Raw genomic sequence first — 18,746 nt, 5'->3', positions numbered from 1 at the left:
TCCGTGATCTAACCACCACAGCCTTAAAAAAACAACTCAAAATGCAATAAACAGCTTTGAAGGTGTGAAGTGTCTCCATTGCCAGTTGGTTTGCAGCAGGGAATCGTGGGTAGAGCTCATGGGCTGTTCCTTCTGCGTGGAACAGCCGGGCAGCGGCCCTCAGACACAAACCTCTGGAAGCATGGGGCTTCCTCCCTCAGAACAGCGCCAACCTCATCCATCGCAGTAAATCACTGGAAACGCGGCCTGCCGGATCCAGGTAGACCAAAGGCCCAGGCGCCCCTCCCAGTGCGGACTCATTCTCCCGTGGCGGCCAGGGCGTGGCGATGCGCCCTGGTGGGCGCACCCACGTGATGAGGCCCCCAGAGCCGGCCCTACCCCAGGACCAAGGCACGCGGCCAGCCCATACAGCTGTCAGCCAGGTCCCTGTGCCCACACCCCCCACGCGTGGCGACGTCGGGAATGGCCAGGCAGGTGGGGTGTGCCCAACTCTGCTTTGGCCCCGTCCCGGCTGAGAGGATGCTGCATGGCTGCGAACACCGTGTGGTGCGGCCAGAGGCGCTGCCTCTTTAAAGCAGAGGCCATGCTGGCTGCAGAGGGCCAGGCAATGGCCTAATCCGCCCGGATTAGAGGAGAGGCAGAGGGATTAGAGGGGCAGGATCGTCCCAACCCCTCAGAGGCCATCGAGCAAGACAGCCCCCCTCTAGCCGTGGGGACCCCGAGGCCCAGACTGCTGGGGCGTGCACGCACTCATGGGCCTCTACTCTGTCCCCGTGTGCGGCCTCGAGCACCTCCCGAGCCCCGGCTGCCCGCTGGGCCCTGGCAGGGGCCGCAGCCCTCCTGGGCCCAGGGCCCTCCTATGGAAGACGGTCCTGGTGCTGTGGCTGCTGTCCAGCTCCACCCTGACCCCCGCACAGGGCCAGGCCAAGATTCCTCTGGAAACGTAAGCCACGCACACCCCGCACCCCGCTCCCCACAACCCACCTCTGCTCCCGCCCACCCCCCCCACCGCCAGGCCAGCGGGCCGGGATGGCTGTCCTGTGGGGATCATCTGGCCCCGGCTGCTGCCGATGGCTCCCTCGGAAATGTATAATCCACACTGCCACCCAACCCTCCTTCCAGACTGTTCTGCCTCCTTCCCGGCCACATTCCCTCTCTGGCCAGTGCCACCGGGCAGGAGAGGTGCGGCCTCCCGGGGCTGCTTCTCCTCCAGCCTAGGCCCTGAGATCACGCCAGCCCCCTCCGCCCAGCCCCACGGTCAGGCCCACAAGGCTGTCCGTCACATGGGGCTCAGTGACGCCCCCCTCAGTGGCCGGGGCCCTGGCTCCCGCTGGTGTTGAGGAAGTGGAGGAGAGGGGCAGTTGGTGGAAGTGCAGTGATCCCCGTCTGGGCCCAGCAGCCTGGCCCCCCTGAGCCAGGGCAGCACGCAGCCTGGGCGGCGTGGCGCGGCATGGCATGGAAGGCGAGGGTGAGAGCCACCTGCATTCCAGGGTGCCGGGCAAGGAGCAGAAGGCCGGGCCCGGAGGGCAGCAGCCACTGTGATCCAGCTACTCAAGGCTGGGGCAGGAGGCGGGGAGTTCGAGGGCAGCCTGGGGCAAAGGGAAGGAGACCCTGTCTCACACACGGCCCCAGTGGTGCTCAGTAGCAGGGTGCCAGACGGGGAAAGCAGAGCAGAGCCCGCGTGACCTTTGCCCCCACCCCCGACCTTCCGCAGCATCCGTGTCGTTGGATGATGCCAGGAAATCCGTGGCCAGCATCACCTCCCACGCTCCCCCGTGACAGCCCGACCTCTCCCCCCACAGCCTCTCGTGGGCCCTGGGCTCCCAGCCCCCCTCCAGCCCTCCCTCCCCGCTCGCCCCTCACACGGGTGCAGCTGATTCCCTGGCACAGAGTAAGACCCCCCCACGATCGCCGGCTGCGCGGCCGAGGGGCCGACCTGGTGGGCACACAGGCGAGTGGCCGCGCTCCCTCCGGGGCCTCCCGTCAGCTGCCTGCTGGGGGCGGTGTCTTCTGCCACCACGAGTGCCAGAAGTCACCACCAAGCCCTCCCCGACCCCAGGCCACCTGACCCTGGGCTTCCATTGCTGTCCCAGTGACCTTGAACCCCCAATCCCAGTGACCTTCAACCTCCATCCAAGTGACCTTGAACCTTTTTTCCAGTGACCTTGAACCCTCAGTTTTGGTGACATTAAACCCTCAGTCCCAGTGACCCTGAACCCTCTGTCCTGATGACCTTGAGTCTCTAGTCCTGATGACTTTGAACTCTCAGTCCCAATGACCTTCAACCTCCCAGTGACCTTGAATCCTCTGCCCTGATCATGAACCCTCAGTCCTGGTGACTTTGAACCTTCAGTCCCAATGACCTTGACTTTTCTGTCCCAGTGACCTTGAATCCTCTGTTCTGGTGACCTTGAATCCTTAGTCCTGAGAACTTTGAACTCAGTCCCAGTGACATTGAAGCCCCAGCGACCCTGAACCCCATCCCCAGTGACCTTGAGCCCTCTGTCCTGATGACCTTGAATCCTTAGTCCTGATGACTTCAAACTCTCAGCCCCAGTGACCTTCAACATCTAGCTCAGTGAGCTTGAACCTTTTTCCCAGTGACCTTGAGTCCTTTGTCCTGATGTTCTTGAATCCTCTGTCCTGATGACCTTGGACTCTCAGTCCTGGTGACCTTGAACCTTCTGTCCCAGTGACCTTGAACAGGTTACCAGCAGTGACCGCTTATTTGGCCCAAAGCTCTCCTCTCATTCTTGGGGTTGTCCCCACACTGGCCGCCCTGCCCACCATCCTGCCCTGTGCCCCCCTCCTCTCCTGGTGCAAAGCTGAGTCCCGGAGCTTGGCCCCAGCCTTTGGTTCAGGGCCCTGGGCAGGGGGCTGCCCCGCCCCACGCTGCCCTGCCACACCCTGCCTAGCCCTGCTGGGCTCTGCGGGGAAGCCGCTCAGGTACATGTGCCCGTGTGTAGGCCCGTGCTCGCATGAGGGAGGGACACATGTGCATGCCCATGCTCACATGGGTCACGTGTGCACGCCAGTGCCCCTGTGTGGGTCATGTGTGCGTGCCCGTGAGCTCGCCCCGGTGGTCCCGCAGGGTGAAGCTGTGGGCTGACACCTTCGGCGAGGACCTGTACCGCACAGTGACTAAATACTCTGGCTCCCTCCTGTTGCAGAAGGTCGGTGACCCCTGGGGACGTGCTCAGGTGGCCGCTGGGGCCTCTTTCCTGGCAGGAAAGCAGGGGCCCCCACCTTCGGGTTTGGGTTCGGTTTAAGGTTCTGGTTCGGGTTCGGGTTCCGGTTCGAGTTCTGGTTCAGTTTCGGGTTTGGGTTAGGGATCGGGTTCGGTTTCGGGTTTGGGTTCCGTTTCAGGTTAGGGTTCGGGTTCGGGTTCGGTTTGGGGTTCCGGGTCGGGTTCATGTTCAGGTTCGGTTCGGGTTCGGGTTCCAGTTTGGGTTCGGGTTCGGGTTCGGGTTCCATTTCCATGGCCGCACCCCTTGATGGATGAGGCGCTTTCCACACAGATGGACGTACCGCCTCCTCATCCAGCCTCCAGGACTGTTATCCCAGCCCCAGCACCAGGCAGGGGGCAGCGGGGCCTTGGCATCTGGGCTATGGGGCACCCACAGGCCTCCACACCCCTCCCACAGCCCCGCTCCTCCTGGGGACCCCGCTCCCCGGACAGCCCCCCACCCCAGCAGGGCCCCAGGTTTCCTCAAGCCGGGGTCCAGGCTGTCTGGGCTGTGGCCTCTGGCAGGAGCTGCGCGGGGCCTGGGGAGGGAGGCCAGCTCGCCGTCGCTGGAGGGGCTCTGGGGAGGAGGCCGGGTGTCTCCTGTATGCCCCGGGGGTGCCCCGGGCCTGGGGCACAGAGCCGAGGCACCTGCTGTGCCCCCAACAGCAATACCGGGACGCGGAGCCCAGCCTGAAGATCCAGGAGGTGGACGGTCTGGAGCTAGTGAAGAAGTTCTCCAGGGACATGGAGGCCATGCTGCGGAGGAAAGTGGAGGCCGTGCAGGTGGGGCCGCCCACCCCTGCCCCTGCCCTGCCCCTGCCCCCCCTCCAGCCCCTGCCCCTACCTCCTCCCGCCCCTCCCCTGACCTGGCCGGGGTGGGATTTCAAGGTCACCCCTTCTTTCCCGCCTTAGAGTCTGGTCGAGGCTGCAGAGGAAGCTGACCTGAACCACGAGTTCAACGCATCCCTGGTGGTGAGTCTTCTTCTCTGTGGCTGGAGTTGGGGGGGGCAGAGATGGGGGGAGACCGGGAGCTGGGGACGGGGCCTTGGCTCAGGGGCTTGAACTCACCGTGAAGTAGGATGGAGCCCTGAGCAGCGGAGGCCCGGGCCTGCCTGGGTCCCCAGCACGCTGAGGGGACCGACAGAGGCCCCACAGGCTGCTCCCTGGTCCCCGTCCGTCCTGAGACTGCCAGCCTGTGTCTGCCCACCGCTCAGGTGGTGACAAGTCACAGTAACCCGAGCCTTACGCCGAGCACTGGTGCCCACACCTGTAACCCTGGCGGTCCGGAGGCCCAGGCCTGAGGATGGTGGTTTGAAGCCAGCCCGGGCTGGAAATTCTAATGGTACAGCTGTGGAGCACCAACCTTGAGCAAGACAAGCTCAGAAACAGCGCCCAGGCCCTGAGTTCAAGCCGCAGGACCTGCACAAAACAAACCCCAAACACACCAAGCTCATGCACCCTACGATCCAGTTACCAGAAGAGAGAGAACGCTGCAGCCGGTGGCTCTGGGGGTACTCACGCCAGCTCGCCCAACTTCACCTTCTCTCTCCCCCTGCCTGGCCTCCGCCCTTCCCCCACCTGTTCTTCCCCGCCCCCCTCACTTCACCTGTCCCCTGCCCTGGCCGTGTTCCTGGGCCCCGTCCTCAGTTTGACTACTACAACTCGGTCCTGATCAATGAGAGAGACGAGAAAGGCAACTTCGTGGAGCTGGGCGCCGAGTTCGTCCTCGAGTCCAATGCTCACTTCAGCAACCTCAGGGTGAACACCTCGGTCAGCAGCGTGCAGCTGCCCACCAACGTGTACAACAAAGGTACGTGTGCAACAAAAGTGTGTGTACAACAAAGGTGCGTGTGCAACAAGGGTGCATGTGCAACAAGGGTGCGTGTGCAACAAGGGTGCATGTGCAACAAGGGTGCGTGTGCAACAAGGGTGCGTGTGCAACAAGGGTGCGTGTGCAACAAGGGTGCGTGTGCAACAAGGGTGTGTGTGCAACAAAGGTGCATTACAACAAGGGTCCATGTACAACAAAGTTGCATGTACAATGAGGGTGCGTGTACAACAAGGGTGCGTGTACAACAAAGGTGTGTACAACAAAGGTGCATGTACAACAAAGGTGTGTGTACAGCAAAAGTGCGTGTACAGCAAAGGTGCGTGTACAGCAAAGGTGCATGTGCTACAAGGGGGCGGGCTCCGTGCCCTGCGGCCATCCTGAGGCCTCCCTGGGGCTGCCCCACCCATGAGAGTGTTCCCATACCCCTTCCCCCTCCCTTCCAGACCCGGACATCCTGAACGGAGTCTACATGTCGGAGGCCCTGAACCCTGTGTTCGTGGAGAACTTCCAGAGGGACCCCACACTCACCTGGCAGTACTTTGGCAGCGCCACAGGGTTCTTCAGGATCTACCCGGGTGAGCGGCCGGCCCCGGGGAAGGAGCAGTTGGGGAGGGATGGGTCAGTCCCCAATCCCCGCCAGAGTGTGCCCAGCCCTCGCCAATGTCCACTCTCGAGTCAGTAAAGATCCGCAGAACAAACCAGTGAACCGCGGAAACAACTTTGATTTCCAAGGCCCTGAGGACAGGCACGCCCCACCACGCACAGACAGCCGCAAGGAGTCTCAAGAACTTGTCAGCCACCACGGACATTAGATAGATGACAGACGGACAGATAGAAGATAGATCCAAATAGATGAATTGATCCATCTACAGAGAGCAGATTGATACAGGGTAGACTGATAGTTGATAGATTGGTGATAGATAATCAATTGATCTACAGATAGACCCATATAGATAGATAAATAGATAATAGAGGTATATCTAGAAAAAAAAGTGTATACCCTGTATATTATATAAATTAATGGGTTTCATTAAGTTCCATACATGCGAATTTTGAGTATATCGGCCTACTGCCTTCTGATGAAGAAACTGCTTTATTATCTTGTGTTATTTTTTTTTTTTTTTTTGCCATCCTGGGGCTTGAACTCAGGGCCTGGGTGCCGTCCCTAAGCTTCTTTTGCTCAATGTTGCATTCTACCATTTGAGCCACAGCGCCACGCCTGGCTTTCTCTGTGTATGTGGTGCTGAGGAATTGAATCCAGGGCCTCATGCATGCAAGGCGAGCGCTCTACCACTGAGCCACCTGCCCAGCCCTGCTTATTGTCTTACTGAGGGTCCCGTATCCACATCAAGTGCTTCTGTCTTCCAAGATCCGTGCTCCCTTTGCTTTTTGTGTCTGGAAGTGCCTTAGCATTGTCTCTTCTTCACATCCACCTCACTCCAGCGTTTGCTGGACACTTTGGGCGTTTGTAGCCAGGGTCTCCATCTGGGCCGTTAAGTCATCAAGCGCGGCCTCTGCCCATCTCTCTTCCGCTTCTCTCCCTGGGCTCCTGGAGCAGGGATGTTGGTGCACATGGTGACAGCTCCCAGGCTCCGGCCGGTCTTCTGCCGTCCTCCTTTCTGTCCGTCAGGCTCAGGCAGGCGCAGCCCTGGCACTGGTGCCCCTGACGCGCTTTCCTGCCGGCTCAGACCTTCCTCTGAATCCTTCTAGCGATGTTTCATTTCAGTTACTGAGTTTCCAGCTGGCATTTCTTGTGTCTGTCCCTGCGTGAGCACCTCCCCCTTCCCATCGCTGCGTTCCTTCCTCCACCCAGCTCATGTGTTTATGGATATCTTGGCTGTGTGGGTGGCTTTATCGAAGCCCCCGATGGGCACGTTAATCGTGTGGCGGTCCTTCTGGAGATCAGACTTTCTCCAGAACTATGTTGCTGTGGTTGGTTTGGGTCTGGTTCTGGTTTTATAGTGTCTGCATTGAAGGTCATCCTGAATTGTTGGTTTTCCCGGCTTCTCTGGCCTTCTGAGACTCTTCTCGTGGCCACGCACACAGTTCCTCACAGGGCCCCCGCAGGTGCAGCTGTTCCTCGGTGTCCTAGTCTTCAATGCCTGGCTCCCAGAGGGAAAAGAGAAAGGGGGAGACAGGGACCTTGGTCCCTGCCACCTCCAGAAATAACTTCAGTTAGGGGCCCCAACCCAATGACCTAACTTCCTCCCACTGGGTCCCACCCCCCAGTGACCTAACTTCTTCCCATGAAGCCACACCCCCAATGACCTAACTTCCTTTCAGTGGGTCCCACCCCCCAATAACCTAACTTCCTTCCACTCCATCCCACCCCCAATGACCTAACTTCCTCCCACTGGGTCCCACCCCCAGCAACCTAACTTCCTCCCACTGGGTCCCACCCCCAGTGACCTAACTTCTTCCCATGAAGCCACACCCCCAGTGGGTCCTCCATCGCCCAATAGCACCCTAAATTGAGAAGCCATTTTGCATCCACCTATTTATTGTGCACTCCTAGTCTATATTTTGTACCTGGCCATAACAACCTGGACATTCGCACTGGGGTCATGGCTCAAATAGTAAAGCACCAGCTATGAGAGAAAAAAAAAATCTGAGTACAAGGGCCCAAGTCTCACACACACACACACACACACACACACACACCTGAGCATTGTGACTGATACACACCAGCCATCCAGCTATGGGGAGAGGCACAAATAGGAGGATTAGGGTCCAGGTTGACACCAACTCAAAGGCAATCAGAACCGGAAGGGCTGGAAGCGTGGCTGGAGCAGCAGTGCCCGCTGAGCTTCTCGGGCCACTCCCCAGCGCTGCCCCTGGATGGTTTCTGTCTGTGAATCTGGTCTTACTCCTCCCCCTCAGCCCTGGGGGTCATGATGACGGGAGGGCCTCTGGGCTGGAGGAGAGCCTGTCTGTATCCCCGTCCCGCAGGTATAAAATGGACGCCTGATGAGAACGCCTTCGATTGCCGGAACCGGGGCTGGTGAGCGCTAGCAGGGCCCTTCGTATGGCCTCTGGGGTCTGCGTGGCCCCCAACACCTCCGTCCCTCTCCTTCCTGCTCCTGACCCTGGGCGAGGGAAGTTGGCCCTGCACCACGCCATCACTCCAGGTGTGCCCGTGCCCGGCCACGCCGCCCAGAGCAGCTCCAGGCGCCGACCACCAAGGCACGCGAAGCCTGGCACCCATCAGGCGCCCTGAGCTTCCCCGCTCCGGGCCGGAGTCCACACAGGAACAAGCGGGGCTCTGGGCTAGATGGCTGTCCCCGCTCTGGTCTTCCTCCTTCCTTCCTTCCTTCTCTCTTCCCTCCCTCCCTCCCTCCCTTCTCTGCTCCTTCCTTCCTTCCTTCCTTCCTTCTTCCCTCCTCCCCTCTGGTGGTCCTGGGGTTTGCAGGCAGGGCTTGGACAGGCCTCGCTCTCTCCCTCCCTCTCCCTCTCTCTCTCTCTCTCTCTCTCTCCCAATCCTCTTTCCCTCTCCCTTTCCCTCTCTCTCCTCTCTTTCTCCCTCTCTCTTCCTCTCTTTCCCTCTCCCTTTCCCCCTCTCTCCTCTCTCTCACCCGCTCCCCCTCCCCCCTCAGGTACATACAGGCAGCCACCTCCCCCAAGGACCTGGTGGTGCTGGTGGACGTGAGCGGCAGCATGAAGGGGCTGAGGCTGGCCATTGCCAAGCATACGGTCACCACCATCCTGGACACACTGGGCGAGAATGACTTCCTCAACATCATCGCGGTGACTGCTGGCGCCAGCTCCCTGGCCTCCCGCCTGCCCTCCCTCCCTCCCGCCTGCCCTCCCTCCCTCCCGCCTGCCCTCCCGCCTGCCCGCCGTCCTGCTCTCCTGCCCTCCCCACCCACCCACCCACACGCCAGCCTGCCCGCCTCCCCGCCCTCCTCCCCGCCCTCCTGCCCGCCCTCCTCCCTGCCCTCCTCCCTGCCCTCCCCCTGCCCTCCTCCCTGCCCTCCTCCCTGCCCTCCCGCCCGCCCACCAGCCTGCCCTCCCCAGCTCCCTGGCCCCAGGACAGCAGCCCTGCGGGTGGAGACCTGGCCCTCGAGGCCCGAGGCCCGCTGACCACACCCCTCTCCACACCCAGTACAACGAGTACGTCCACTACCTGGAGCCCTGCTTCAAGGGCACCCTCGTCCAGGCCGACCGGGACAATCGTGAGGTGGGTGTGCCGGTCCCCGCCCTCCCTGGAAACCTGGGCCCAGCCTCCCCCACGGCCTCCTCGCCCCCCCCGGCCTCCCCCACGGCCTCCTCGCCCCCCCCGGCCTCCCCCACAGGCCTCCTCGCCCCTCCCCCCGGCTCCCCAACGGCCTCCTCGCCCCCTGGACTCCCCCACATGCCTCCTCGCCCCCCACGGCCTCCCCCACGGCCTCCTCGCCCCCCCGACCTTCCCCACAGGCCTCCTCACCCCCCCGACCTTCCCCACGGCCTCCTTGCCCCCCCACGGCCTCCCCCACGGCCTCCTTGCCCCCCCCGGCCTCCCCCACGGCCTCCTCGCCCCCCGGCCTTCCCCACAGGCCTCCTCGCCCCCCCCCCCACGGCCTCCCCCACGGCCTCCTCGCCCCCCCACGGCCTCCCCGACAGGCCTCCTCGCCCCCCCGGCCTCCCCCACGGCCTCCTCGCCCCCCTCCGGACTCCCCCACGGCCTCCTCGCCCCCTGGCCTTCATCCCACAGGCTGGGGCCCTTTCTCTGATAAAAGGCTAAAGAAGACAGCATGGCATTTAGTGTGTGTGCCCCTCCTGGGACTTGAACTCAAGGCCTGGGCGCTGTGCCTCAGATTGTTTTTTTTTTTTTAACTTGAGGGTGGTGCTCTACCATTTGAGCCACAGCTCCACAACTAGCTTTTTGCTGGTTGGAGATAGGAGTCTCAGACTTCCCTGCCCAGGCTGGCTTTGAACTGTGATCCTCAGATCTCAGCCTCCTGTGTAACTGGGAGCCACCGACACACGGCCATGACACTTTGTAAAAGAGATTGCCTGTGTCCTCTGTGACTAGCCGGCTGGGGTCCCCTGAGCCCGACTTCGGCCTCGGGCTCCTCCGGTCTCCCCACTCAGAGCTGGGTGCGAGGAGCCGGGCTGACTGAGCCTGTCCCAGAGTACTGTGCGTGTGGCTTGTCCCGAGCCGAGCTTACCCAGGGCATTTGAGACGCGTCCACCGTAGGCCCAGCCCCGGGGACGTCACCCCTGTGTCCCCAGAGAGGCGTTCCCACCCGCACGTCCCTCTCCGAGTCCTGGCCAATGCTAGCGATGCTCCCACAGCACTTCAAGCAGCTGGTGGATGAGCTGATGGTCAAGGGTGTGGGAGTCGTGAGCCAGGCCCTGACCGAAGCCTTCCAGATCCTGAAGCAGGTGCAGCAGCTGGCCATGTCCCGGGGGAGCGGTGGGGGCGGGAGGGGGAGGAGGCCGTGCCCTGCCTGCCCGTGCCCTGCCGGCCGCTGCGTGCCCTGCCCAGCGCCCCCTCTGCCCACACAGTCCCGGGAGGCCGGGCGGGGCAGCCTCTGTAACCAGGCCGTCATGCTCATCACCGACGGCGCCGTGGAGGACTACGAGCCGGTGCTGGAGAAGTACAATGCACCCGACCGCAAGGTGACCCCGCTGGAGGCTGGGTGACCCCAGGAGAGGGGGCCCCGCCCGGCCCTGGGCGAACAGCCGAGGGACGCCCCACGCACCCTCAGATCTTCCCTCTAGACCCGCACCTGCATCCTGCAGGGGGTGTCCCCCATCGGGGGGGGGGGGGGGCTGTGGGATGGAGGCCGGCAGGAAGCCAGGGCCCATGGCCTGGAACCCAGGCAGAGCCCCAGCCCCGGAGAGCTGTGCGGCAGGCTTGACTGCTGCCCAGGCCCTGGGCTCCTCCTGGACCAGAAGCAGGATGTGACGGAGAGCCCGGGCCCGAGCCAGGCTGAACACCCGGACAGGGGCCCCAGCCACGGTCCCAGCCAGGACCCCCAGCTACAGCCCCCAGCCACGGCCCCCAGCCATGGCCCCCAGCCACGGCCACGGCCCCAGCCACAGCCACAGCCCCCAGACACAGCCACAGCCCCAGACACAGCCCCCAGACACAGCCCCAGCCAGGACCCCCAGCCACGGCCCCAGCCAGGGCCCCCAGCCATGGTCCCAGCCATGGTCCCAGCCAGGGCCCCCAGCCAGGGCCCCAGCCACAGCCCCCAACCACGGCCCCAGCTACGGCCCCCAGCCAGAGCTCCAGCCACGGCCCCAGCCACGGCCCCAGCCCTACTGTGCTGTCTTGTGGGCAGGTCCGGGTTTTCACGTACCTCATTGGGAGAGAGGTGACCTTTGCGGATCGTATGAAGAGGATCGCCTGCAACAACAAAGGTGAGCCTGGACCGAGCGAAGGGCCGCAGCCCATGCCCAGCCCCACAGACGCCCGTGCCCAGCCCCACGGGGCCTGCGAGGCCTCTGCCCAGGGAGCAGGGGTGAGCCTGCACCGGGCGAAGGGCCCCAGCCCGTGCCCAGCCCCGCGGACGCCGACCCCGCCCACGGGCCCGGGAGGCCTCTGCCCAGGGAGCAGGGGCCAGGCTGAGAACGACACCTCTCTGGCCAATGGAGAAGGCATCCCCTGAGGTGCTGCGACCTTCCTGCCCGTGGGTCCCTAGCTGCTCACCAGGGGCTGCTCAGGAGGCTCAGCCCTGACACCTGCAGTTTGAAAACAGCCCACACGAGACTCTTGTCTCCAGTGAACCACTCTGAGCTCAAACCGAGGGAAGAGGAGGAAGGGAGGAGGAGGAGGAGGAGGAGGAGATTCACATTTCCAGTGTCAGCTCTGTGACATCCTCCTTCATTCCTATTGATGCTGGTCAAAGACAAAAGCAAAGGGTCATCCCTTCCCTCCCCCCTTCCCTCCTCCCTTCTCCCCCCTCCCCCCACTGTGATCCTCCTGCCTCTGCCTCCCGAGCGCCGGTACAGGCATGCACCATGGCACCAGGCACCACCGCACCGGGCAGGAATGGTGTTTTCTGCACGGTTCTCCTTTCTCTCTTGGCCAGACCCCTCGCCCGGGTTTCCGGTGCCCACACAGGCTCTGCTGAGTCCACGCGATTTCACAGAGCATCGACCGTGCCCCTGGCACTGTCCGAGGCTCTGGAAGTGGACAGCGGGCAGGACCAGCGAGGGGGCCTTCCCGGAGGGGCGGGCGTGCGCCGGGGTCTGAGTCAGGAGCGTGAGGAGCAGGGAGCCCAGCGAGGCAGCCTGAGAGGCCTTTGTCCTTCTCACCATCTGGCCCCCTAAGAAGGCACGGAGGAGGCTGAGGAAATGGGGGTGCGAGTGGCCATCTTTGGCCGGATGCTGAGGACAGGCCCTAGAGGAGGCTCCAGGAGGAGACGAGGCTCCTGGGACCCCCCTTCCCCCATCCCTCGGGACCCCCAAGTTCAGGCATGGGGGAACCCTGGCCCAGGGCCACGCATGACCCTGGGAGGCGGCTGAGAGCGATGGGCAGCTGGGGGGGGACATGGCCCTGCGGGGGCCTGCCCTGCTCCCCTCTGTCCACAACCATGCCCGCCCCCCCCAGGCTACTACACCCAGATCTCCACACTGGCCGACGCCCAGGAGAGTGTCATGGAGTACCTGCACGTGCTCAGCCGCCCCATGGTCATCAACCACGACCACGATGTCATCTGGACAGAAGCCTACATGGACAGCAAGGTGGGCCTGGGGGCCTGGGGTGGGGCGGGGCCTGGGGCGGGGCCTGGAGGCCTAGGGTGGGGCCTGGAGGTCTGGGGCAGGGCTGGGGCGGGGCCTGGAGGCCTGGGTGGGGCCTGGGGCGGGGCCTGGGGTGGGCGGGGCCTGGGGTAGGGCCTGGAGGCCTGGGTGGGGCCTGGGAGTGGGGTGGGGGCTGGGGCGGGACCTGGGGGAGGAGCCTAGAGGGATGGGCGGGGCCTGGAGGCCGAGAGCAGGACCTGGGGGTGATGTTCAGAGCTGAACTCCATACTGTGGTGTGAGGCAGCAAAGCCACAGCCCCCAGGCCACCTACCCTACAAGTCCTCTGACCCCCCATCCCCTGACCCCCATCCCCTGATCCCCATCCCCTCACCCCCCATCCCCTCACCCCCATCCCCTCACCCCCAGTCCCCTGAAACCCCAATGCCCGATCCCCCATCCACCCACCCCCCATCCCTTGACCTCCCCATCCCCTGACACCCATCCCCTCCCCCCATCCCCTGGCCCCCCATCCCCTGACCCCCCCATCCCCTGACCCCCTATCCCTTCACCCTCAGTCCTCTGAAACCCCCATGCCCGATCCCCCATCCACATACCCCCCCATCCCTTGACCTCCCCATCCCCTGACACCCAGTCCACTGACCCCTCATCCCCTGACCCCCCATCCCCTGACCCACATCCCATGACCCCCCATCCTCTGACCCCCCATCACCCAAACCCCCATCCCCTGACCCCCCCATCCCCTGACCCATATCCCCTGACCCCCATCACCCGCACCCCCATCATCTGAAACCCCGATCCCCTGACCTCCCTCCCCTGACCCCTCCCCTCACCCCTTCCCCTGACCGCCACTTCCGCCCTCCTCCCTGGCAGCTCTTCACCTCGAAGGCACAGAGCCTGACCCTCCTGACCACGGTGGCCATGCCAGTCTTCAGCAAAAAGAACGAGACCGTGAGTGACGTCCGGATCTATCCTGACTCCAGGGGTCCACAGCCCTGTCCACAGCAGACGCCAGGGGTCCACAGCCCTGTCCACAGCAGACACCAGGGGTCCACAGCCCTGTCCACAGCAGACGCCAGGGGTCCACAGCCCTTCCACAGCAGACAGACGCCAGGGGTCCACAGCCCTTCCACAGCAGACAGACGCCAGGGGTCCACAGCCCTTCCACAGCAGACAGACGCCAGGGGTCCACAGCCCTTCCACAGCAGACAGACACCAGGGGTCCACAGCCCTTCCACAGCAGACACCAGGGGTCCACAGCCCTGTCCACAGCAGACGCCAGGGGTCCACAGCCCTTCCACAGCAGACACCAGGGGTCCACAGCCTTGTCCACAGCAGACAGACGCCAGGGGTCCACAGCCCTGTCCATAGCAGACAGACGCCAGGGGTCCACAGCCCTTCCACAGCAGACGCCAGGGGTCCCAGGCCAATGCTGGGAGGGGTGTGGTGTCCCTCAGTGGGCAGCAGGGTGTGAGGTGGGGGTGTGAGGTCCCTCAGTGGGCAGCAGGGTGTGAGGTGGGGGTGTGAGGTGGGGTGTGAGGTCCCTCAGTGGGCAGCAGGGTGTGAGGTGGGGGTGTGAGGTGGGGTGTGAGGTCCCTCAGTGGGCAGCGGGGTGTGAGGTGTGAGATCCCTCAGTGGGCAGCGGGGTGTGAGGTGGGGTGTGAGGTCCCTCAGTGGGCAGCGGGGTGTGAGGTGGGGTGTGAGGTCCCTCAGTGGGCAGCGGGGTGTGAGGTGTGAGGTGTGAGATCCCTCAGTGGGCAGCGGGGTGTGAGGTGGGGTGTGAGGTCCCTCAGTGGACAGCGGTTTGCAGTGATGCATTGTGGGGGAGGGGCTGGACTGGCCCGAATCTCCTCCAGCGATTCAGCTCACCCTGCCCTGTCTCCCCCTTGGGACCACTGTCTGGGGGACACCTGACCAAAGGGGTCCCCTCCAGCCCCCCAGCAAAGGTGCCCTTAGCCTACCAAGCCGGGCAGACTCTAACGTGTTAGCCAGGGCTTCTTGGAGGGAATTTCTAGAACGTTCCGGCCTCCACCTGGAGCCCTCATGCGACAGGGTGCCTGGGCTCTGCTGCAAAGATGAATATTTCATTCCGCTTTGTGTTGCACTTAAATACCAGCACTTAAATATTAACGCCCGCCATTAATCTCCCAGCTGCTGAGCGGGCTCCCGGGAATTCCTCTGGCAGCTTCCAGAGTTTTCCTCCAAGGATCTCAGCCCCGAGGGGACCTAGAGGGGAAGGTTCTGGCGAGGCGCGTGTGGGCGGGCTTTGGGGAGGCCTCCCGGGTGCTTGGCGCTCAGTACCCCGGCGCGGGATCTTCTTTGCAGCGGGCCCACGGCATCCTGCTGGGTGTGGTGGGCTGCGATGTGACCCTGCGGGAGCTCATGAAGCTGGCACCCCGCTACAAGGTGAGCCCGGGCGGGGGCTCAGGGGCCGCGGCAGTCACGGCGCGGAGCCCGACTTCAGAGGAGCGACGGGTGGATTGGGCTCAGGGTTCGGATCTCTGGTGTCGTGGCCCTGGGGCACGGCCATTACCCCAGGTCAAGCCGGAAGGGCCGGAGTCTCGCTTCCCCTTCCAGAGCAGAGCCCCAGTGGCCTAACCCCCTCCCACTCGGCCTCCCATCCTCAGTGCTCCGCCAGCAGGGCCTGGAGCCGGTGGCCCCAACAGTTGGGCCTCTGGGGACCTTCCAGCTCCCGCCTCGGCGGGCGGTGGCCACCTGGCCCGAGCTGGGACAGTCCCCCAACCTGGTCCCAGGCGGGTGGGGTGACATCACGGTCGATTGTAGCTCGTCTTCCCGGCCCTCTGCCAACCCCAACCATAACAGGTCCGTGGCCTTCGCAAGTCCTTTCTCCACCCGGTGCCTCTGTTTCTCAGCCTGCCTGTCCCTGCCCTGCTGTGTCATGGTGACATCACGGAGGGGCCCAGAATGTGCCTAGGAGGGTGGAGCCGTCATGGGCAAGGCCCTGGGCATCTGGAGACTCGGAGCCCAGGGGCAGAGCCATGGCCTTGGCTGAGATAGACCACTCTTTCAAAGACATCACTGCCAGGCACCGATGGCTCACGCCTGTCATCCCAGCTACTCAGGAGGCTGAGATCTGAGGATCTCGGTTCAAAGCCAGCCGGGGCAGGAAAGTCCATGAGACTCTGATCTCCAATAAACCACCAAAATAGCTGGAAGTATAGCTGTGGCTCTGAGTGGTAGAGCACTAGCCATGAGAGAAAAAATAAGCTCAGGGACAGGGCCGAGGCCCTGAGTCCAAGCCCCAGAACACCACACACACACACACACACACACACACACACACACACACACACGCGCACGCACACGCACACACGCACACGCACGCACACACACACGCACACACACACGCACGCACACGCACACACACACACGCACACACACACGCACGCACACACACGCACGCACACACACACACGCACACACACACACGCACACACCCACACACACACGCACACACACGCACACACCCACACACACACGCACACACACACACACACCTCTGGTCACCATCACAAACACCTGACACCCCACTCCGGCCTTGCAGCTTGGGGTGCACGGCTACGCCTTCCTGAACACTAACAACGGGTACATCCTCTCGCACCCGGACCTCCGGCCCCTGGTAGGTACACAGCCGATTTGCCTTGGGGTATGGACGCGAAGACAGGGAAGGACGGATGGGCTGCAAAGCTCCCAGAATCAGCTTAGGTCAGCAGCCGTGCGGAGTCCCCGGCCTCCATGGCAGCCTGGAACTGTGGCTCTGCTCTGAGGGGCCGGGGCGCCCCCGCTGGGGGCAGGTTAGGACGCTGCTGAGATCGCCTGGGGTCCAGGAGTCTCGCTGGGAAGGCTGGGGGGGGGCAGGAGTGGGCTCTGGGCTGTGTGCCCACCCGGCCTCCCCCTCCCCCGACCCCCCCCAGTACAGGGAGGGGAAGAAGCTGAAGCCCAAGCCCAACTACAACAGCGTGGACCTCTCCGAGGTGGAGTGGGAAGACCAGGCCGAAGCCGTGAGTGGGAAACCGGCCACTCCGGTTCACCCAACAAACCGTGTGTGTGTGGGGGGGGGTTCAGTGATCTATCCAGGGGTCCCTGGTGAGCTGGTACGTACAGCTGTCCCGGCCCCCTCCAGGCCCGGCCAAGGACCTAACAGCCACTCTCTGCTCTCCCAGCTGCGGACCGCCATGATCAACCGGGAGACGGGCTCTCTGAACATGAGCGTGAAGGTCCCGCTGGGACAGAGGGGTGAGGCGCGGGCAGTGGAGCCGGGCTGGGGTCAAAGGGAAGGCCTGGGAGGGCTGGCCGCCCCCGGCTGAGGACAGCTTGGGACCCGATGCTGGCTGCAACCCGAGGGCCGGAGCTGGCCTGGCGGGAGGGACTGCCCGCCACCCAGGGAGGGGCAGCGCCGCCCAGGGCACACAGCCTTGGAGGGAGGGGGATGTCGGGCGGGGGAGGGGGATAGATGGACATGGGGGAGGGGATGGACGGACATGGGGGAGGGGGATGGACAGACATGGGGGGAGGGGGATGGACGGATGTGGGGGAGGGGATGGACGGATGTGGGGGAGGGGATGGACGGACATGGGGAGGGGGGATGGACAGACATGGGGGGAGGGGGATGGACAGATGTGGGGAGAGGGGGATGGACGGACATGGGGGGAGGGGGATGGACGGATGTGGGGGAAGGGGGTGGACGGACATGGGGGAGGGGGATGGACGGATGTGGGGGAGGGGTGGACAAAATGTGGGGGGAGGGGGATGGATGGGAGTGGGGGGAGGGGGATGGACCGATGTGGGGGGAGGGGGTGGACAGATGTTGGGGGGAGGGGGATGGACGGGCGTGGGGGGAGGGGGATGGACGGACATGGGAGGGGGATGGACGGATGTGGGGGAGGGATGGACAGATGTGGGGGGAGGGGGATGGACAGGCGTGGGGGAGGGGGATGGACGGACATGGGGGAAGGGGGTGGACGGACATCGGGGAGGGGTGGACGGACATGGGGGAGGGGGATGGACGGACATGGGGGGAGGGGGGGTGGACGGGCGTTGGGGGGAGGGGGTGGATGGACATGGGGGGGAGGGGGGTGGACCGGGCGTTGGGGGAGGGGGGTAGATGGACCATGGGGGGAGGGGAATGGATGGGCGTGGGGGAGGGGGTGGATGGACTGGGGGAGGGGGATGGACAGATGTGGGGGAGGGGGTGGATGGACTGGGGGAGGGGGATGGACGGGCATGGGGGAGGGGGGATGGACGGACATGGGGGAGGGGGTGGATGGACGTGGGGGGAGGGGGGGTGGACGGGATGTTGGCGATGCCGCCATTGTTGGGATATCCCCTCCCGCGGTGGGGAGCTGGTAGCGCCGGCAGCAACCCCCCACGGGGCGGGTGTGGACCTGCGCCCCCCGCGCCCAGGCAGGTCCCCCCTCGGGGGTCGGACGGCGCATGGCTGTGGTCAGGGGAGAGCCAGGCCGGCCCCGGCAGCCTCCCCCGCCCCCGGTCAGCACCCTGTCCTTCCTGCCCTGTCCTCCAGAAGCGCATCCTCTTCCTGACCAACGACTACTTCTTCACAGACATCAAGGAGACCCCTTTCAGGTGAGGAGCTGGGGAGGTGGGGGGAACTTCCAGGCTTGGACGACAGCACGGGTTGGCCGTGTTGTGGGAATTTTCCAGAAACCAGGTCTAGGCCTCCTTACCAGACTAGCTAAGTCCTGCCGGCCTCAATCTCGACTCCACCACTCGGAGCCTGAGTGACCTTAGTGGAGCGCCTTGACCACTCTGTGTCTTGTGGGGGGGGGGGTGGATGGCGGCTACTTCCTGGCAGGGCTGGGGAGGAGGGGGTACACGGGTGGTCTCCTGGTACAGATCTTTGCCTCTGTTGCTCCCCAGTGAGACGTCACCCCTCCAGGGGTTGTGATAGCCCAGGGGGCTGGTGCTCCCTGGGATTTCTAGAACCTTCTCATGAAGACGGGCTGTGACGGGCAGGGTGGC

At 64.0% G+C, this 18,746-nt stretch overlaps 1 protein-coding gene across 1 annotated transcript; it reads left to right on the top strand.

Annotated features, from left to right (window-relative positions):
* Nucleotides 1–752: 752 nt before the first annotated feature.
* LOC122102546 (voltage-dependent calcium channel subunit alpha-2/delta-4-like) lies at nt 753–18,350 on the top strand (the record flags this gene model as incomplete). The annotated part of the gene is made up of 19 exons (XM_042673285.1): nt 753–943; nt 3,092–3,173; nt 3,893–4,009; nt 4,139–4,198; nt 4,874–5,036; nt 5,501–5,632; nt 8,007–8,058; nt 8,651–8,801; nt 9,160–9,234; nt 10,332–10,421; nt 10,545–10,658; nt 11,327–11,405; nt 12,598–12,731; nt 13,620–13,697; nt 15,072–15,152; nt 16,312–16,386; nt 16,682–16,768; nt 16,931–17,008; nt 18,292–18,350. Coding segments are annotated over exons 1-19 (1,898 nt in total), but the record flags the coding sequence as incomplete, so codon positions are not given.
* Nucleotides 18,351–18,746: the final 396 nt, after the last annotated feature.

The sequence above is a fragment of the Dipodomys spectabilis genome, unplaced genomic scaffold (assembly GCF_019054845.1).
Source record: "Dipodomys spectabilis isolate Male_0828 unplaced genomic scaffold, ASM1905484v1 ptg000795l, whole genome shotgun sequence".
Taxonomy (NCBI): domain Eukaryota; kingdom Metazoa; phylum Chordata; class Mammalia; order Rodentia; family Heteromyidae; genus Dipodomys; species Dipodomys spectabilis.
Note: the sequence above shows the minus strand (reverse complement) of the source record. Positions and strands in the feature narration are given on the sequence as shown.